At 49.2% G+C, this 21,554-nt stretch overlaps 1 protein-coding gene across 12 annotated transcripts in view; it reads left to right on the forward strand.

Moving 5' to 3' along the window:
* The window catches only part of ADGRG5 (adhesion G protein-coupled receptor G5), a 32,287-nt gene that overhangs the window by 903 nt on the left and 9,830 nt on the right, over positions 1 to 21,554 (forward strand). The window contains exons 2-11 of one of the 12 annotated variants that reach the window (XM_047789701.1): positions 160 to 268; positions 3,647 to 4,070; positions 4,836 to 5,692; positions 6,772 to 7,111; positions 16,268 to 16,379; positions 18,249 to 18,350; positions 18,556 to 18,634; positions 19,488 to 19,644; positions 20,217 to 20,333; positions 21,142 to 21,258. In XM_047789701.1, coding sequence (XP_047645657.1) covers positions 18,287 to 18,350; positions 18,556 to 18,634; positions 19,488 to 19,644; positions 20,217 to 20,333; positions 21,142 to 21,258 — 534 coding nt within the window. In that variant the 5' untranslated portion in view covers positions 160 to 268; positions 3,647 to 4,070; positions 4,836 to 5,692; ... (1 more) ...; positions 16,268 to 16,379; positions 18,249 to 18,286. Of the gene's footprint in view, positions 1 to 159; positions 269 to 3,646; positions 4,071 to 4,835; positions 5,693 to 6,771; positions 7,112 to 7,141; positions 7,623 to 16,212; positions 16,380 to 18,248; positions 18,351 to 18,555; positions 18,635 to 19,487; positions 19,645 to 20,216; positions 20,334 to 21,141; positions 21,259 to 21,554 lie in introns of those variants that run through there. The other 11 variants (XM_047789702.1, XM_047789703.1, XM_047789704.1 and 8 more) reach the window with 11 other exon arrangements.

A 21,554-nucleotide genomic window follows, 5' to 3' on the forward strand; every position in this document is an offset into this window, starting at 1 on the left:
GTTGACCAAAGTAGCTTCACGCGTGTTGAGAAGCGTAGCGGGGCACTTGGCGAGCCTGGCGGAGATTTTCTAGGATGTGCTGGGGTGCTTCCTGCCCCGGGCGGGGCTGCAGCGGGCGGGGTGGTCCGGGCAATTACCTTCACACGCCCTTGCCTCCAGCTACGCGCCCCTTTTGGAGCTTCCTCCCTTGGGAGTGGGTGTCTGCGGTTTTGGTGTGAGAAGACTGGTGCTCTCTTTACCACATCCTGTGCCCTGGATGGCCGCTGAGGTGAATCTGGCTAAAAAGGGGACTAGAAATTCACAGATCACAGAGGGAACCTTGCCTTATAGGGCCTTTACATGAAAGAAGAAACAAAAAATGATGAAGATAAATGAGTTTGAATCCATACCTAACAATAAGGGTATAGCTCTTTATTGCCCTTCCCAAGCTATGGGGCAATAAAATACTGAGCTTTTTTTTTTACAAATTGAAGGTTTGTGGTAACCCTGTCCAGAGCGAGTCCATTGACACCAACATGTCTGTCATATTTTTTTTTTCCTTTTTCTTTTTAGGGCTGCACCCTCGGCATGTAGAAGTTTCCAGGCTAGGGGTCGAATAGGAGCTGTAGCTGCCCACCTACACCGCAGCCACAGCAATGTGGGAATCCTTAACCCACTGAGTGAGCCCAGGAATCGACCCCGTGTCCTCAGGGCTGCTAGTCGGGTTTGTTACCGCTGGGCCACAGTGGAAACTCCTCTCCATGTCACATTTGGATAATCCTCAAAATATTTCAAACCTTCCACCAGCAGAAAGATTAGGACTCACTGAAGGCTCAGATGATAGCATTTTTTAGTAGTAAAGATTTTTAAATTAAGCTGTATACACTTTTTTTAGACAATGTTATTGCACACTTACTAAGCTACAGTATAGTGAAAACATAATTTTTGCATGCGCTGGGAAAACGAAGAAATTCATGTGATTAGATTTATTGTGTTATTTGAATTAATGCTGCGACTTGGAACTGAAACTGAAATATCCCTGAGGTTATGCCTGTATTTGGATTATGATTGCAACTCTGCACACATTAGAATAAATGAAGAACTGGCTCTTTGCAGTAAGAGGATCTTTTGTTTGTTTGTTTGTTTTTGTTTTTTAGGCCCGCCCCCGTGGCATCTGGAGGTTCCCAGGCTAGGGGTTGAATTGGAGCTATAGCCGCCAGCCTTCACCACAGGATGAACTTGCCAGCAACGCAGGATCCAAGTCGAGTCTTCAACCTACACCACAGCTCACGGCAATGCCGGATCCTTAACTCACTGAACGAGGCCAGGGATCGAACCTGTGTCCTCGTGGATGCTAGTCAGATTCCTTAACTGCTGATCCACGATGGGAACGCCAAGAGGATCATTTTGGCGAAAATATTTGAGGATTCTGTACCTCAGGCTCACTCTGAATTCTTTGGTAGTCAAACAAGTCTTTCTAGAAGTTCCTGGTCATTTCTCTTGACAGAAGTTCTCTTCCTCTGGTCAGCTGCTGCTCTATTTCCACGGCATCACTTCCATCCACTTCATGAAATCCCACACTTTTTGTGAGATCTGCAGTTTCACTCATCACCGTTTACTTTGTATTCACATGGTTAAATGTTGATGGCATTTGGCCATCAGGTAGAGAGAGATTTTGGCGGGGCTCTGTGGCGTTTTGAGAGGGAACTGATCTGTACTTGTGGTGGCTTACTGTGTACCTGGGGCCTGTGAGAGTCAGATACTGAGTACTCAGAGGACTGGAATATCTCTTTAAAATTTGAGGAAATACTCAGCAAGCCTCTTGGCTCAGAGTTACTCAAAGTTTGACAGCCAGTAAAGACAGCCATGGCCCAAGAGCCTAGAGTTCTTTCCCGGAGTTTCTGGAGGTGGGGCTAGGGATGGAGAAGGTGGAGGAGGCTGAGCTGGTGGTGAACCTAAGCTCCTATGACAGTGTCATTGCCGTTGGGCTCTCCTTCTCAAGAAGCAAAAATACTGTCCAAGGGGTGTCTCTTGCACTGTGTGCGGTGGGGAGAGCTGCCCGCTCATGAAACCAAGACATGTGCTGACTGTGTCTTTGGGAGTTAACAGGAATGAACTGTTTCTTTTTTCTTTTTCTTTTTCTTTTTTTTTTGTCTTTTTGCCTTTTTCTAGGGCCGCTCCTGAGGCATATGGAGGTTCCCAGGCTAGGGGTCGAATCGAAGCTGTAGCCCCCAGCCTACACCAGAGCCACAGCAATTCGGGATCCGAGCCACGTCTGCAACACACACCACAGCTCACGGCAACGCCGGATCCTTAACCCACGGAGCAAGGCCAGGGATGGAACCCGCAACCTCATGGTTCCTAGTCGGATTTGTTAACCCCTGAGCCACGACAGGAACTCCCAAGAATGAACTGTTTCATAGCCATTCTGTCAGCTGGGTGTTACCAGCATCTCCGTGAGAAAAGTGAAGATCAGAAGCCATGTGCAGGCTCAGGTCACAGAACTGGGACTCTCAGTTTTACCATCCTCGGTCCTGTTCTTAAAACCACACCTCCAGGCAGGCCTCTGGATGCAGTGGTAATCCGGTGTCAGGCTCCAGTGGCTCCTGAGGGGTTTCTTTCTCCAGTGTAGCACGGTGGGGTTTTTGATCGAGGCTTACGTTAGGATTTCCCACACTTCAGCGGTTCTCTGTCGGTATCTCTGCCATCAGTTTTTGCCGTCAACACGTAGTACTTGTGCCCCTCCTTACTTAGCACTTTTCTTTCAATCATTTCACCTTTTTAGGACAGACGTGTGTTTTATTTATTTACTTATAATTTTTGCTTTTTAGGTCTGCACCTGCGGCACATGGAGGTTCCCAGGCTAGGAATCAAATTGGAGCTGGAGCTGCTGGTCTACGCCACAGCCACAGCAACGCCAGATCTGAGCTGCATCTGCGACCTACACCACAGCTCACGGCAGCGCCCCATCCTTAACCCACTGAGCAAGGCCGGGGATCAAAACCACATCCTCACTGATACTAGCTGGGTTCATTATCGCTGAGCCACAACGGGAACTCCCAGACATGGTATAAATAGGAAATCTGTTACCAATTTCCATAAATAGAAGAAAATCGTAAAAATAAATGTCAAATAAATAAACATCCTCAATCTAGCTAGAGGTTTTGTCTTGGTTAAAAAAAGACGCAATGTGTACGCCCGTGTTCATAGCAGCATTATTCGTAATACCCAGAAGGTAGAAGCAACCCCAGCGTCTGTCGGTGGATGAATAGATAAACGAAATGTGGTCGATACATTCAAAGGAATGTTATTTAGCCTTAAAGAGGAAGGAAGTGCTGCCATTGCTATGGTGTAGATTAACCTTAAAGACGTTCTGTTAAGTGAGACAAGCCAGTCACAGAAGGACCGAGTCAAACAGAATCAGGAAGTAGGGTGGTGGTTGCTAGGGGCTGTGGGGAGGGGGGAATGGGGTGTTATTGTTTCATGGGGACAGAGTTTCAGTTTGGGGAGATGGAAAAGTTGGTGGTGATGGTTGCCTGCAATTATGAATGTGCTTAATGCCACTGAACTGTACACTTAAAAATGACTAAAATGGGAAAGTTCGTGTATATTTTACCACAATAAAAAAAAATCACTAAAAATCAGATCTCTTGTTTTTCATGTCCAGTAAAAGTTTGACGAATGAAAATCAAAGGGCCAGAAGGCATGGGTTCGAGACAATTTGGCGTTAAACGGACACTTCCCTTGGATGCCACCAGGACTGAGAAAGACTGAAAAGGAAATGACTTTCGTGATGTGACTCAGTTTATCTAATGCCCTGTCGGGATGTCATTAGCAGAGCAGCAGGGTAAGCAGCCCCCCACATGGAGAGACATTTCATGGGGGCTTGGATGTGGCTCCCCCAGGGTAGGGAGTGGGATGTGGCTTGCTCTCCTCCTTGCCTGGGGGGCTGAACAAAGGCCTGGCATGCCTCCTAAAGCAGAAACATCTGGCATGTTTTATACGGGAATTGGAGGCAGAGAAGTCTTCCCAGAGGAGATAGGACTTCAGCTTTGAACTGAGGGATGCCGAGGAGCTGGAGTGCCACCCAGGTATGTGTGTGTCACAGCAGGAACAGAGCGGGGAGATGGGCGTGCGTATGACAAGCCCACCCCAAACTGGGTACAAGTAGAAATTGGATGCTAGACCTGAAGGCAATGGGGAGCCACTGCTGGCTTTTGAGCTGGGGTGTGTCTTGGTAGTGTGGCCCAGGATCGGGAGCGCAGGACTGCATAACCAGCACCCCCAAGGGAGGCGGGGCGTGGTGAGGCTGGCTCAGAGCCAGGATGGAAAATAGAGGGGCTTTGGGGTGAGCAGGACCTCCTCCTGGATCCTGAGAGCGGCTGCTAGTGCTGCAATCCTAGAGTTGGCCAGGAGACCTAAGTTCAAGGGCTGGGGCGTGGCCACAGAAAACCAAAGCGCAGAGGAGGGCAAGAGTTTGCCCACGTCACCCAGCAGGAGTGGCCGAGGGGTCCAGACACAGGCACACCCGTCTTTGCACTGCAGCTGGGGTCAGGGGCCTGTGCCTCTCTGAAAACTCTCCGCCCTGCAGGTGCAGCTCCCCTCCTCTCTCCCGCCTGAGCTACCCGTGGGCTGTGTTTGGGCGGATGCTGCAAGGGCCCCCGTGTAAGGCCAGAGAGGAGGGAGGCCATGTTGGGACTTGCCTGGTTTCTCCCTGTGGCTGCACCACAGTCTCACCCCTGGGAGTAGAAAAGCACATTGCTGAGTCAGAATTTTCCCGGGGAGCCTGGCTGGGGCTCTGGCCAGAAAGCTCTCCATCTCCCCACCAACACACAGACACTATTCCCGTCCCTTAGGCTTCTGCGCAGGAAGTGACTGCTGTGGGACCGGCTTGTCTAGACCCCTGGCTCAAGGAGAAGCTGACCAGCCTTCCAGCCTCACAGTTCTAGCCACATTTTCTGCGCTCTGCTCCCAGCGAGGCCTTTCTCCAACGGGCTTTGCTCGGGGTCCGGCCGTCATCCTCCCCAGGCCTCAGGCCCCCCCCCCCCCCCATCTGTGAGACTTCACGGAGCACTTCCAGTGACCTTGCAACACTGCTGTTTATAAGCCCCATGCTGCCCGGGAAGTGGTGCTGTCTTCCTCCGCATTTCACAGGGAGGAAACTGAGGTTCAGAGAATTTCCATCACTTGCTCCAAATTACCCATGCAGGAAATGGTGGGCCTGGTGTTTGAACCCAGGCAGCATGACCCAGCCCTGGCCTGAGGTCCTCGCCATCATTCATCTCCTCCATCGTCAGGTCAGGCCGGGATCATTCTCCTTTTCCCACGCTTGGGGAAACTCAGGCCCAGACAGGCGACATCTCTTGCGCAGGGGTGCAAAGCGCACCCCTGGGTCTTGAGCCCTGCCGGCTGCCATGTTGGCCAGCCCTCCTGCCTCTTCCCACGGATGCCCAGCACCTCTGCAGATATGCAGCTGCCCCCCGGAAGTGCTGCAGGCTCTAGGGGTTGAGATCAAGAGCAGAGCGGGGTGTGGCTGTCAGCTTGGAAGAAGCAAAAAGGCTCCTGCCAGTAAAAGGAAGAAGTGAAGTGAGAGTGTGGGGTGCGGGCGTGGGGCGAGCGAGCAGAGAGGTTGCCGGCAGCTGAGAGCTTCCCAACTTCCCCTTCTGCCTTCAGAAGACAGCGGCGTGACAGCGGGACAGCAGCGGCCACACAGGTCAGCCCCTCTGGGCCTCTCTAACCCCCACTCCCCCCACATTCTGCCCGGAGCCTTGGGTTCTGCAGCAGGAACTGGGCATGCCCTTGCTTGGGTGGTTGCCAAACTGGTGGCATCCCCAGAGCTGCAAGCTGGGGACCCACCTTTGCTGCCTTCACCAGTTCCTGGGCCTCTGGTGGCCACTCCAAATCTTGGGAATGAAGAGATCTATGGATTTTTTAAAAAGGCATTTAAAGTAGGAGTTCCCATTGTGGCTAGCACCCACGAGGATGTGGGTTCGATCTCTGCCCTCGCTCAATGGGTTAAGGATCTGGTGTTGCCATGAGCTGTGGTGTAGGTTGCTGATGGGGCTCGATCCCGTGTTGCTGTGGCTGTGGTGTAGGCCGGCAGCTACAGCTCCAATTCGACCCCTAGCCTGGGAACCTCCATATGCCACGGGTGTGGCCCTAAAAAGCAAAAAATAAAAAATTAAAAAACCAAAAAGGCATTTCAATTAAGGAGTGGCTGGGCGCTGGGTTCAAATCTTTGCTCCCCCTCATGGGGCCTGGGGTGTCAATGGACCTCATTTTCCTCGTCTGTGAAATGGGACTAGTCCAGAAACCTGCATCTCAGGGGACAGAGGTGAGGGCCTGGCACAGAGTCTGTGTTGGGCAAGTGGGAGCAGGTGCATTTTCTCTGAGTGACCTGGACTGGAGCTTGGGGACAGAGCAATGGCTCTGGACCTGGCTGGGTCACAGGCTCCCTGCTGGGTGCTAATGGGGCCTCCCTTTCCCTGCCTGAGAAATGGGGCTGATAATAGCACCTGTCAGGACTTTGCTGCAGGTTCACTCTTCACCCAGGCCAGTGGGAGGCTGGACATGGAGCAGCTGGTGGGAGAGGAGTGTGCTGGCTGTTGGGAAGAGGGTGGGCTGCAAGGGGGTCCGGCCAGAGGGAGGACTGGGTTCCTAGGTCTCCCACTCAGTGTATTCCTGGCTGGGAACCTTGGGTCAGAGCTTTAGCTTCCTAAGAGTATGGATCATGAAAATAGCTGTTTGAATCTCTGTCCCTGGGAAATAGGTGACCTTGGCCTCATTTTACAGATGAGAAGAAGTGAAGCACAGAAGGGTCAGGCTCCCTGCTTAATGTCACAGCTCGGGCACTGAATACTGGAACTGGTTGGCACATGTACATCTTGCAAAGGCTCTCTTTTGCGCGCCACCTGTCTCCTCATCCTCTATTGGCCTAAATAGGGCTTTGTTCATCAATACAGCAGCGCAGCCCCCCAGTCATCTTTAGGAGGCGGCACGGCACCGCGGGGAAAGTGCGGGACTTGGAGTCTGGGTTTGGGGCTCGGCTGGACCCCTGGCCTGCCGAAGAACCCTAGGCAAGCTCGTGGGTGATATCCAGTTTTGCCACAGTTGGAGCCGTCCTGGGAGTCAGGTAAGGGATTCCTGTTTCCTAGAGGGCCCCAAATAGTGCGAACTGCTCGAAGAATGAGACAGCCAAGCGTGTAGGGTGATGGTGCGTGATGTGCTGAAAGCTTGGGGAGGGGGATGTTGGAGGTTGCAAGCAGAAGTGAAGATTGCGGTTTGCTCCTGGGAAAGGGGGTAGAAACCACAGCTTCTATTTGGGGTGCTTAGTGGTGGTGTCACTTCTGCTCTGGCCTTAGTTTCCCCAGCTGGCTGGTGAGGTTAAGCTCCTTTTCCCTCTGGGTCTGCCTGGGAGCAGCATGGCCAAGGGCCGGAGGTCCAGACCCTGGAGGTCGAACCCACACCACTCTCGGGGCCTCAGTTTCCCCATTTGCTCTATAAGGGGGCAGGCGAGATGGCCCAGGGTCTTTCCTATGCTCTCTGTTTTTAGTGTCCTCACCTGGAACATTCCAGATGGTTTCATTCAGCTGCTTCCTTTGTCTCGCCAAATCTTTTTCCTCCGTCTCTGAGGTTCTGAGAGAGTAAGTGAATTGCCCAGTGTAACACAGCCTAAACAACCTCATCGCCAAATTAATAAGAACCCAGTACTTCAAGACTCCAAAGCCCTTATTCTCTTTTAAAATAAACACACGTATTAATAAACAGCGTTAAGAAAAATGGATGACCACTAGGAAAAAAAATGTAATCCACATCTCAGACTCCAGAATCCATGCAAATGGACTGGAGATTCCCATGGGAAAAAAAGGAAACCTTAAAAGTACTAGAAAAAACTCAGGAGAATTTCTTTGTAAGATCGGAACGGAGAAGGTCTTTCTAGCTACAACTCAAAACACAGAAGCCCAAAGAGAAAACACTGGTCATTTTTATTACATAATAATTTTATACCTAAGAAAGACCTACATGGTGAGAAAAACCATATGCAGTGTTGAAAGGCAAATGGCAAAGGAGGAAAGGTATTTGCAATGCATATGCTAGACAAAGAGCTAATTTTCCTATTATGTAAAGGGTTTCTATAAGTTGATAAGGAAAAGTCTAACCCAGTACAAATATGGGCAGATGATGAACTTGAACATGATACAAGAGCTATCTTGGGAATCAGGAAATGATGGGAAATGATACAAGTGTAAGCCGCAGCCACACTGTCTGTAAGAGCAGGAGCCTGGAACCAGCACAGTGGCACTTAACAAGGGACTGGTTAAGTAACTTATGGCGGTGTTCCCATCGTGGATCAGTGATTAATGAATCTGACTAGCATCCATGGGGATGCAGGTTCGATCCCTGGCCTCACTCAGTGGGTTAAGGATCTGGTGTTGTCGTGAGCTGTGGTGTAGGTTGCAGACGCGGCTCGAATCTGGCGCTGCTGTGGCTGTGGTGTAGGCCGGCAGCTACAGCTCTGATTGGACCTCTAGCCTGGGAACCTCCATATGCTGCGGATGTGGCCCTAAAAAGACCAAAAAAAAAAAAAAACCCAAAAAAAACCCACCCAAGAAACCACAGGAACAGAACAAATGGGCCCCGAATCTCCCCCTCCAGAGTGACCTTATTTATATCTTTTGCGTGTATGAAACATAGAATTTCTACAAGGATTGGTTTTACAACATGCTTTTTGTTTCTCATAAGCAATATATCACTATTATTTTTACCTATAATGATAAATAGTCATTTGGAGTATGAAAAAAAATCCTAAGCATTAATGTATTTGCTTTTCTGTTGTGAAGGTAATCCACAGTTGTTGTAGAAAATTCAAACATTATAGTAAATATAAAAAGGAAAGATAGTCCTCTCCCAAACATTATTAACATTTTGGTGACCATTCTTCTAGTTATCGTCATAGGTTTAAGCATGCGTACAAAGATAATTTTCCATACATGTGATGACATTATATGTGCTATTTTCAACCTGCTCTTTCCACTCACTGGTGTGCTGTGCTCCTCTTCTACGTGACTATCTACGTCACAGTTTTTATTTTTATTTTTTAAATTATTTTATTTTATTTGCTTGGTCTTTTTAGGGCTGCACCTGTGGCATATGGAGGTTCCCAGGCTAGGGGTCGAATCGGAGCTGCAGCTGCTGGCCTACACCACAGCCACAGCAATGTGAGATCAGAGCCGTGTCTGCGACCTACACCACAGCTCACGGCAACCACCGGATCCTTAACCCACTGGGCGAGGCTGGGGATGGAACCCGAGTCCTCATGGATACTAGTCAGGGTCATTACTGTTGAACCACAATGGGAACTCCCGCATTTTTTTAACTTTTCATTTTGAAAAAAAGATAGATTTGCAGAAGATCACAAAAAATACACACAAAAGGTTTTGTGTCTGTTTCACCCAATTTTCTCCAGTGCTAACATCCTGCGTACCTAGGGTATAATAGCACACCGGGAAATTGACTTTGTTACAATTTACAGACTTCATTCAGATTTCATCAGTTTTGATTCACTCATTTATGTGTATGTGTGCGTGTGTTTGTGACGTGTGTGGATTCTGATAACCACTACCACCATCAAGACACGAAACTGTTCCATCACCACAAAGCTCCTTAGTGCTGCCCCTTTACAGAACAACCCCCAACCCCACCAACCGTTGGCAACCACTAATCTCTTCTCCACCTCTATAATTCTGTTATTTCAAGAACGTCATACCAGTCAGGAGTTCCCGTCATGACTCAGTGGAAACGAATCTGGCTGGCATCCATGAGGACGTAGGTTTGATCCCTGGCCTCGCTCCATGGATTAAGGATCCGGTGTTGCTGTGCGCTGTGGTGTAGGTCACAGATGTGGCTCCGATCTGGCATTGCTGTGGCTGTAGCATAGGCCGGTAGCTACAGCTCTGATTGGGCCCCTAGCCTGGCAACCTCCATATGCCCTGGGTGCAGCCCTAGAAAGACAAAAGACAAAAAAAGAAAAAATGTCCTATAAACCCATTCATACAGTATGCAACATTTTGGAGATTGCCTCCCCCACCCCCCTGCTCCGTTTGATTCCCTTGAGACCCAAGTTGTGTGTAACAGTATATATATTTTAGTTGCTGAGTTGTATTTCATGATGTGGATGTGCCTGAGTTTGTTTGACCAGTCACCCACTGAAGGCACCCTGGAATTGTTTCCACTCTGGGGCTCTTGTGAACGAGGCTGCTGTGAAGTTTTCAAGTGTAGGTTTTGGCGTGAACAGGAGTTTTTGTTTCTCGGGGATAAATGCCCAAGACGACGGTTGCTGGGTCACATGGTAGGGGCATGTGTAGTTTTATAAGAAGTTGTCAAACTGTCTTCCAGAGTGACATTGAACTGTAACGTATTTCATTCTTCCTCTATTGAAAAGTAACATTTACGACGTTTTGACTTTTTTATGATTAGCAATGGTATTCTAAATATTTTTCGACGTCTATATTTTTGGCCTGCCCTCTCGTTTCCATAGGATAAATTCACAAAAATGAGTTGCCCAAGTCAGAGGATATTCAGAAAGAGAAGTTGATGTTGCCAAATGATTCTCTCGAAAAGGGTGGCCTCTTGACACCCCTGCGGGTGGGGTGTCATCTCTCAGGGGCTGCCGTCCTATTTCAGGTCTTTGCAAATGCAGCGGTGGGAAAATGAAAGCTCATGCTCTTAACTCCTTCTCTCTGCCCCCGGCATCAAATAGGCGTTTACAGAGCTCTCTTTCTGAAGCCTGGGGGACGATCCCAAGGGGAGCAAGATTAGCCCTCCTCTCCCCCACTACCGCCATGTCCTCCTTTCTATCCTCTTAGTATATTTGGGGTTTGATTCTCTCTAAAATTTGGTTTCTAGAGGGATGCTTCACTTACCATAAAACTCACACTTTGGGAGAGCCGTTTGACGGGCTGTAACAAATATATAGAGTCCTGCATACATGTTGATCACAATCAAGAAGCGGAATATTTCTGGGAGTTCCTGTTGTGGCTCAGGGGTAGCAAACCTGACTAGTATCCATGAGGTTGTGGGTTCGATCCCTGGCCTCACTCAGGGGGTTAAGGATCCATTATTGCTGTGGCTGTGGCGTAGGCCAGCAGCTGTAGCTCCGATTGGTCCCCAGCCTGGGAGCTTCCATATGCTGTGGGTGTGGCTCTAAAAAAAGCAAAAAAAAAAAGATTACAGAGTATTTCTATCTCCCTGAAGAGTTGCCTTTTGTCCTTTTACAGTCAGTACCTTCTCCCCACCCCATGGAAACTCTGGAAAGGTTTTTACTTTTCTGGAAGATCATGTAGGTGGAATCAAAATATATAACCCTTTGTATCTGGCTTCTGGCACTCAGTGTAGTGATTTTGAGATGAAGCTGTGTATGGCCTGTATCAGCAGCTCGTTCTTTTTTAGTGCTGTGTAGTATTCTGTTGTGTGGATACACCACAGTTTATCTTTCACCAGTGGATGGCAGTTTGTATTATTTCCAGTTTTTTTCAAAGTGATTGTCCCTTTTTGCATTCCTTCCAGCAATGTATGAGAGTTCCAGCTGTTCTAGATCCTCAACAACCCCTGGTATTACCAGTTATTTTAATTTTAATTCTATTTTTTTTAAATTTTGGGGCTACACTCGCAGCATATGGAGGCTCCCAGGCTAGGGGTCCAATTGGAGCAGCTGCCAGCCTACACCACAGCCACAGTAAGGCAGGATCCGAGCTGCGTCTGCAACCTACACCACAGCTCACTGCAATGCCAGATCCTTAACCCACTGAGTGAGGCCAGGGATTGAACCCAAAATCTCATAGTTCCCAGTCGGATTGGTTTCTGCTGTGCCATGACGGGAAATCCACCAGTTATTTTAATTTTAGACGGTGTGTGCTGATTCTTCATTACCTCAGAAAGTGTGTCGTGGTATCTCATTGTGGTTTTATTTGCACTTCCCTGATGACTAATGATGCTGAGCATCTTTTCACGTGCTCATTTGCCATCTACGTGTCTTCTTTGGTGTAGTGGCCGTTTAAATCTTTTCCCATTTTTTACATTGGGTTATTTGTCTTACTTAGTTTTATGAACTCTCAATAGAGTGCAGATACATGTTTTTGTTTTCTTTCAGATTTGTGTTTGCAAATCTTTTCCCTTGGTCTGTGGCTTGTAGTCTCATTCTCTTAACAGTGACCTTCAAAGATTAGAAGTTCATATTTTTGAGGAAATTCAAGCTATCATTTTTTTCTTTTATGGGTGATGTTTTTGGTAATGTTTCTGCCCTTTGTGCTATTTCTGTGGTATGTTTTAATTTTACACATATTACGATCCCCACACTATATTGTTGCCATTTTTACATTAGACAGATGTTAAAATCAAGAAAATTTATTTTGTATACGACACATTTTTACCAACTTCAGCACTCTTCATTTCTATGTGTAGGTCCAATTTTCCATCTGGTATAAATTTTCTTCTGCTGTAAGAGCTTCTTTTAATATTTCTTTTAGTGCAAGTTTGCTGGAAATGAATTCTTGAAGCCTTTGCTCATCTGAAAATGACTTTATTTTGTTTTTGTTTTTGAAAGACATCTTCGCTGAGCCCTGAATTCTAGGTTGACAGATTTCTCTTGAAAGACCTGGCTATGGTATCTCCTGGCTGGTATAGTTTCTGATAAGTCTGTTGTAGTTCTTCTCTCTTATTTTCTACATACAGTATTTCTTTTTCTCTCTGGCTGCCTTCAAGATTTTCTCTTAATCTTTGGTTTTGCAGCAGCTTGACTACAAAGTATGTAGGTATCATTTTCTTTGTATTTGTCCCCCTGACGTTTGCAGAGCTTCATGAGTCTGTACTTGGTTGACCTTCTTCTTCTTCTTTTTTTTTTTGGTCTTTTTTTGTCTTTTAGGGCCACACTCATGGCATATGGAGGTTCCCAGGCTAGGGGTCCATTTGGAGCTGTAGCCTCCAGTCTACAGCGCAGCCACAGCAACGTGGGATCTAAGCTGCATCTGCGACCTACACCGCAGCTCACAGCAACGGCGGACCCTTAACCCACTGAGCGGGCCAGAGATTGAACCCGCATCCTCATGGATGCTAGTTGGGTTCGTTAACCACTGAGCCATGACGGGAACTCCTGTTGACCTTCATTAATTCTGGAAAAAATTTGAAGATTATCTTTTCAAATGTTTCTTCTTCTCTGTTCAGTCTGTCCATCTGAGACTCTAACTGCATTTAAATTAGATCATTTGCCCTTGTCCTACAGTTCTTGGATATTCTCTTTTTATTTTTACTCTTCTTATTCTTTGTATTTCAATTCAAATAATTTGTATTGCTCCATCTTCAAGTTCATCACTTACTTTGCTGTGTCTGGTTTGCTGATAAACCCATAGAAGAGGTTCCTTCTCAGTGATATTGAGTTTTTCATTTCTACTTGACTATCCTTAATCGTTTCCATTTCTCTCCTGAAATTTCCCAACTGTTCTTCGGAGTATACCTTTTCCACTGCGCCGTTTAGCAAGTGCATTGATCATAGCTATCTTAGAGTCCCTATCTGATCCTTCCAACATTTTGGTCTTCCTTGTCTCTGGTTCTGTTGCCTCTTTTCAACAATGGATCTTTTCTTTTTCTTGATTTTATGTGTGTGTTAGAATCTGTGATAGAATATTGGGCATTGTGTGGGAAAGGACAGTAGTGAGGTAAATGATATTTATGCCTGGAAGTGGCACATTTCCTATGTCACGGGTTAAGTATAGGGCCTTGAGTCAGTTGAGTCTGTAGTTGATTTGGGTTAAAGGGGACCTTCTGTGCCCCCCACTTTCACATTCCTCCAGTGGTGGATTGACATAATTCTATGCTTAGGATGAGACCTTGAGTCCTCCAGGGATTTTTCTCAGTATTCCTGCTCAACTCAGCTTTGCATACATTCAACCCAGAGGGAATCTTTCTTTGTGTTCTAGCCCCTTTTCGAGGGGTGGCCGGGGTGGGGGGCGGCGCGGGGCGGGGGGGGAGGGTGGTGCTGGTGGTTGTGGTAGAGACAGCTGTTGCTTATTACTCGGTAGAGAGTTTTTGACAGAGGCAATGGGTTATTGGTTTTCTTGCTCTGACTTCAGTTGTGGGCAGCCCTGTGCCTGAGCCCCAGGACTGGAGCTGTCTTAGTTTTCCTGTTTCTCTTCCAGTGACTGACATGCTCTGCCTCTTAGTGCAAGTGCTAGAGTGCGGTCAGGCTTCCTATCCTTCACCCTCATGCGAGCCAAATTCAGCCTTGAATTGGTGGAGAGGTCTTGAGTGTGAATGAGGTGCCTGCCTTTCTCCCAGCAGCAGCAGGACCTTGTTTTTGTTTGTTAGTTTTCTTTTTAGGGCCATACTTACAGCATATGGAAGTTCCCAGGCAAGGAGGGGCTGAATCAGAGCAGCAGCTGCCAGCCTACACCACAGCCATAGCAACGCGGGATCCCAGCCACAGCTGCAACCTACACCACGCTTGTGACAATGCCAGATCCTTAACCTCCCGAGTGAGGCCAGGGATCGAAACCCAAATCCTCACAGACACTCTGTCGGGTTCTTAACCCGCTGAGCCACAATGGGAACTCCAGGCTGTCATTTTATATCAGTGCAAAATTGCTGGGCACTAGTGAGTTTCCCACTCCTAGGCAGTGGCGGATGGCTTTTGCCTAGTGTTGCTGCAGGATCTGGGGGAGGTGGGTTTTTTTTCACTCCACCACCAGAGGCAGCAGCCCTTTCCTGGGTAGCAGGTTAGGGGCCTGTGGGATGAGGGCGTGACATCAGAGCAAGGCCAGGGCACAGACGTCTGTCTCTCAGCAGCAGCCTGTCACCATCCTGTACTCACGTGTGGCCTGGAGCTCCCAGCGCCTTGTCCTGGTGCTTCTGCTCTACTCTCAGAGCTTGGCATCCCTGTGTCACCACAGGGGCTCTTTCAGGTCCTTGCCCCACCCCAGTCATTCTCCTGAGCACCAGCAGAGGCCTGTGGGTAGGACCTGTCAAGTGGATACACGCTCCCCTCGTGTCTGGGGCTCCCGGGCGTTTGAAACTGTCACGCCAGTCCACACTCAGCCTTAAAGAATCCATTAAGGTGGCAGTTGTTTTCTTCTCATCTGCTGTTGTAGTGACCACTACTTCCTCCTACGTTCCTATGTTCCTCCTATGTCAGAGGTGAAACGCTTCCTCCTTGGAGGGCTCATCAACTATTGGAAATCAGTTTATCTGGTTACCTTGTGACCTCAGCTCTTCAGGGGGCTCAGAAAATGGATTTTGCTCATTATTTGGCTTTTTCCATTCTGATGATGGGAGGGATATTCTCCTGTGGTTCTCTGCGTCATAAATGGAAGCTGGAGTTCCCGTCGTGGCTCAGCGGAAACAAATCCGACTAGTATCCATGAGGATGTGGGTTCGATCCCTGGCCTCGCTCAGTGGATTAAGGATCTGGTGTTGCTGTGAGCTGTGGTGTAAGTCACAGACACAGCTTGGATCCCAAGTTGCTGTGGCTGTGGTGTAGTCTGGCAGCTGTAGCTCCAACTTGACCCCTAGCCTGGGAACTTCCATATGCTGCGGGTGCGGCCCTAAAAAGAAAAAAAAAACAAAAACAAGGAAGTAGAAATCATTTACATACAGTTTTAATACAATTAAAAATAAACCTGCCATTCAATGTTTTTATAATGACTATGTATGTATATTTCATTCTTTAGTAAGCCAATTTGTGTAGTAAGATTATATTTTCTCTCCTGTACAGTGTGGTCTTCCTGAAATTAATTGCTTCTTTTTTTCATTTGCAAGCTTTCTGCAAGACATCTCTCAGTGTTCAACAGCTGTCAGAGAGTCTGTATATTCTTCTCTTCCTCCTTGTTTTATGTGCTGAGACCTCCCTCCTGGAACCTTCTTTTCTCCTGTTTCCTTCTGGACAGGATGTGCCCAGTTCTGCTGTCCCACCATCAACCTAGGCCTTCTTCCACACGTTTTTCTGGGGGGCCGCTTCCCCTCTCTTCTGGTGGGGTTTCCTGGCCCCTATGTGTTCTTTCATGATTTACTCCCTCATTTTATTGGAGCACATCCTCCAGCAGCTTCCTGGAGAAGCTGAGAAAGGGGTGTATTTTAGAATACCTCATGCACATCCTCCAGCAGCTTCCTGGAGAAGCTGAGAAAGGGGTGTATTTTAGAATACCTCATGATCCCGGGCTGAGCATAAAAAACTTAATTACTTGGCAGGGCTTGGTGACTGGCAAGGCTTCACCTTAAGTTTGGTTCTGGCCATTTTATCAAGGAACACCCAAAGGTCAGTAGCTGTAGGACACTTCGAGAAGAATTTTCTCCTGCCTTGGAGCATCATTAGCTGGCTGTGGCAGTCTTCCGGAAGCTGATTGGAGGAGGAGGAGGTGGGTGATATGGCTTGATTTTCCCATACCGGAATGGCACCCCATGGAATGGCATCTCATGGAATGGCACCGCACCCTTCCCATCAGATTCTCTCTGGTGCACTGGATCCAGGGATTACCTTTGTGCTGGAGTGGGGTTGGGAGGGAAGGGTGGTGAGGGAGGGTCCTGGATGCCCCAGGTGGCAAAGGAGATCTGGGGACCCAGCTAGTCATTTTAAAGATTCACATTCTGGGAGTTCCCTTTGTGGCTCAGTGATAATGAACCTGACTAGTATCCATGAAGACTCGGGTTTGATCCCTGGCCTCGCTCAGTGGGCTAAGGATCCTGCGTTGCCCAGAGCTGTGGTGTAGGTTGCAGACACAGCTCAGATTCCCTAGCTGCCATGGCTGTGGTGTAGGCCAGCAGCTGCAGCTCCGATTTGACCCCTATCCTGGGACTTCCATATGCCACAGGTACAGCCCTAAAAAGACAAGAAAAAAAAAAAGGGGGGGGGGAGTCCACAACCAACAACCCCCTGTTTTTATTTTATTTTTTTAAATTTTTAGTCTTTTTTTGTCTTTTTTCTATGGCCGCACCTGCGGCATATGGAGGCTCCCAGGCTAGGGGTCTAATCGGAGTTGTAGCTGCCGGTCTACACCAGAGCCACAGCAATGCCAGATCCGAGCTGCATCTGCGACCTACACAATAGCTCACCGCAACACCAGATCCTTAACCCACTGATTGAGGCCAGGGATTGAACCCACAACCTCATAGTTCCTAGTTGGATTCGTTTCTGCTGCGCCACGACAGAAACTCCAACACCCCCCCTGTTTTTAGCCTCACCCTTGACTCCACCTTCAGAGGTTCCCACTGTCTGCGGTTCTCAAGTGCTCCCACAATTGGGAGGCTTGCCCCAGCGGGCCTCTCCCTGTCCCCTCACCACACCAGCTCCAACTCCTCACTGCAGGCTCTTGGATTCATCATTTTATGGTTTGCTTTAATTTTCTTTTTAACCCAGGGGCCAACAGCTCTGTAGCCTCCAAAATTTTGCTGACCTCTCTCCTCTGCTGTTGTCTTCTTTCCCACTGTTCCGTCTTTTGTGGCTTTGTGTCTGTTTTATTCATTTCTTTGCATTTTAGTGACGTTTCAGGAGGTAGACATACATTTGCTGTATTTAAGCAGAAGTTTATTATGTTATTTTATTTATATGATTTTTATTTTTTCCATTATAGTTGATTTATAGTGTTCTCTTAATTTCTACTGTACAGCAAAGTGACCCAGTCATATATATATATATATATATATATATATATATATATATATACACACACACACACACACACATTATTTTTCTCATGTTATCCTCCATAATGTTCCATCACAAGTGACTAGGTATGGTTCCCTGTGTTATCCAGCAGGATCTCATTGCTTATCCACTCCAAATGCAATGTTCGCATCTATTAACCCCAGACTCCCAGTCCATCCCACTCCCACCCCTATGAGCTTATTTTAAAACCCAGGAAAATGAGGGCAGAGAGGGACAGATTTTTGCCCAAAGTCACATGGAGGGTGGATTACAGGGTAGGATAGGGTTGATGACAAGCAACCCCCAACGTTCTCCTGGGTGAGGTCAGAGCCCTGGGGTGGCCCCCAGAGAGGCCATGTGGGAGGCAGGGAACGGTCTTGCAGAGCTGCAAAGGGCAGGCGTTACCAAATGCCCTGGGATCCCAGAGTAACCGAGACCTGGCTTCCGGCAGCCTCATGCAGAGTGGGACTCCTTGCTCTCTGAGCCTCCGAGGGTCCCATAAGATGTTGCACGTCCTAATTGTGGGATAAGCCAGACGCCTTTAGTTAGAGTCCAGTGTTGATGGCGACATGCACTTTTCCAGGTCGGGAGCTGGTTCTTGGAGGAGACCGGGCACAGGGCATGGATCGCTGGGGGGCCCTTTTCTTCTGTCTGTGCCTGGTGACTTCCCAGAGCTGGACGGCAGGTAAGTGGGCTCAGCTGAGCTGCGGGGATCATCCTAGCCCGGGCCCTGGGTGTGAGGTAAAGTGGGGAGGCCTCAAAACAAGGGAGATTGAAAGGGGGCGCTTAGGCCTCGTGGGGCAGCAGCAGGCTGGGGTGGAAAGCCCAGAGGCCCGGGGCGGGGGCAGCTGTGGTCAGGGGCCGAGGAGGAGGTCCATCTCACCCCACAGAATCGTCCCAAGACGCCCTGAGCTGGATGGAGAAGATGGAGGCGGCGGCCAAGAAACGGAGCCTGATTTCCTTTGCTGAGTGAGTTGTGTGCCTCCTCGCCCCCGACCAGGGTCAGCCGTGTTCCACCCCAGCTTGCACCTTGAATCAGTGGCCCAGGGTTGGTCCACTGTTAATTCATTTATTCAACACGCATTTATTCGGCATTTACTATGTACCCGACACCAAGTTCTGGAGATGCAGGTTCGACGGGTCCCTGTCCTTATTGAGTTTACTGTCTGTTGGGGGCCACTAACCATGGATGCCAGGAAACTAGGTGCAAAATCGGGGGTCTCCGTGCCTTTTTCTGGGAAAGGGCTTCAAGCTGGGCTCTGCAGGGTCTGTGACCCAAAGGCCGAGCAGCTCTGGGTGACAGGCCGATGCTGATGACTGATCGGGGAAGCATATGGACTGTGAGGCACTTCAGCCAGGGAAAGCTTCCTGGAGGAGGTGTCAGCAAACTGGGACCCGAACAAGATTGGGGAAGAAGTTCCCATTGTGGCTCAGTGGGTTAAGGACTTGATATTGTCTCTGAGAGGATTCGGGTTCCATCTCTGGCCTTGCTCAGTGGGTCGAAGATCTGGCATTGCTGTGAGCTGCAGCCTAGGTCGCAGATGCAGCTAGGATCCAGTGTTGCTGTGACTGTGGCCTAGGCCCCAGCTGCAGCTCCGATTTGACCTGTGGCTCAGGAATGTCCATAGGCCTCAGATGCAGCTGTAGAAAGAAAAAGATAATTGGGAGAAGGGGATGGGTTGGGGGGGGAGGTAAACATGTGCCAGGAACCCTGTGTGCACATGTCTGGCGGCGGGCGTGCAGGGGTGTGGGATGGGGAGGCTGTGGGGAGCCTCTCTCGCCTCCACCCCGACACCAGTCTCTGGCCATCTCTCGGCTTCAGCTTCATCCATGGCCTGGAGTGGAGGCTGCTCAACGTCAGCTTTGGGGGCCACAACCTCACCTTGAAGACACACACCATCCAGACGCTGGCCTTCAAGCTGGGCTGCAACTTCACTGGCCTATCACTGAGCAGTGACACTCTGGAGCGTGTCCCCCAGGTCAGAGGTGGCCAGGGATGGGGTAGCTAGAGCCTCCACCCCAGAGATGCTCCAAGGGTTTAAGGTCTGGGCTTTCCCTGGGGTCCACTGCCCTCTTCCCCATGGTCTGGGCTCTGCCTTAACAGCTGGGAGTTGCCGCCTCTGTAAAATGGGGCTGATGTTCTGATGGAAACGGGGTGCTTGTGGCCCCTCAGGGGCAGTGTCCTCTTCCTGCAGGGTCCTGGTGGGAGGCAGCCGCGGGAGAGGCCAGGGTATCTGGACTCCTTTGAGGACCCTGGTATGATTCCCGCTGAATGCCTACAGACCGAGATGCTCCGACTTCAGGGCCCCAGCTGGGTGGGATAAATACCCAAATTCAAGACCACAGCAGCCTGCATGGAAGGCTTGGGATCTCGGGAAGTGTGGGTGGATGTGCAGCCTGGCAGGAGAGGGCTCTGCAGGTGGAGGCTCCAAGGTGGGAAACGCTCGTGGTGAGGCTGGGAGGGCTTCACAGGGAGCAGGGAGCAGTGAGGGTGTGGCAGTGGGTCTGGAGACTCCGGGCACCAGCTCAGCCTGTCTTTGACCCTCTGCAGGCCCAAGCCCGGCATGCCATGCAGTTCCCGGCTGAGCTGACCCGGGATGCCTGCAGGACCCGCACCAGGGAGCTGCGTCTCATCTGCATCTACTTCTTCACCACCCACTTTTTCAAGGTCAGTGCCATGGTGAGCTCAGCAGTGTGGGTGCTGGCTCTTCCCTGGGGACTGCAGGGGTCCATGTCACCTCCTGGTCTCTCGGCAGGGACTGGCCTTCTGTGCACCCTCAGCCAGCCAGAGCCCCTCTCTGGGCCTCTGTTTTAGCAGAATGGTAGGGAGAAGGGATTATAATGTGCAAATGAGACCTAAGAAATCTGCTGTGTATGTGCTTGTCCCTAGATGGGAGACAGACAAGTAGGTTACAAGGTCCCTCTCCTCAAAGAACTCTCTATCTCAGCAATTAGACTGGGACCTTAGAGACTGAATTTTAGCTGAAGGTTGATTATAACCATAGAGGTAGAAAGCAATGCATGAGTCAGGTGGGTTCAGCCTTGTCCCCAGCGAGCAGTCCCGGAGGGCTTCTGGAGGAAGTGCCTTTTAACCTTGGCTTTGGAAGTGAGTTAGGGGAGTTCCCTGGCGGCCTAGCAGTTAAGGATCTGGGGTTGTAACTGCTATGGCACGGGTTTGATCCCTGACCCAGGAACTTCTGCATGCTATGGGTGTGGCCAAAAAAAAAGTGAGTGAGGGTAGGGGTGAAGTGGAGGGTACATTTAACAAATGGAAAGCGGAGGTGAGAGGGCAGCTTTCCAGTTGCCAGGTAGAGGAGGTAGTGCATGCAAAGACTGCCGGGGTGGCCCAGATGTACATGTGAAAGCCATGCTGCTTGTTCTCATCCAGGGACGAGGGGCTGGAGGGGGGCTCTAAGACCTCATCCAGGGTTTCCTTATGTCCCCTCCAGTCAGTCTTTCTTCTGTTGCCCTTCCAGAAAGACATCAACTCATCTCTGCTCAATAACTATGTTCTGGGGGCCCAGCTGGGTCATGGACATGTGAACAACCTCAGTGATCGGGTGAACATCAGCTTCTGGCACAATCAAAGCCTGGTACTGTTGGGGGCACCCCACCCCCACTTCTGCCCAACCCGCCCCCTTGTGGCTGTCCTGTTGAATTTGGTTTGATCAAACGGAAACCTCTGGAACTGTCCTAGAAACTGCTTTGAAGCTATCACACTTTGAAAATTCCTCCTAAAGAAATAAGAGAGAAATTTCGCTCACTGCATTAGTCAGGAGTCTTTGAATTGCAAAAGATAGAAAACCAAGTCAAGCCAGCTTAAACACAGAAAGGAATTCATTGGATCATGTACATGAAATGTTCAGGGCTGGTCCAGCTTCAGGCATGG

This window comes from Phacochoerus africanus, chromosome 8, assembly GCF_016906955.1.
Source record: "Phacochoerus africanus isolate WHEZ1 chromosome 8, ROS_Pafr_v1, whole genome shotgun sequence".
NCBI lineage: Eukaryota > Metazoa > Chordata > Mammalia > Artiodactyla > Suidae > Phacochoerus > Phacochoerus africanus.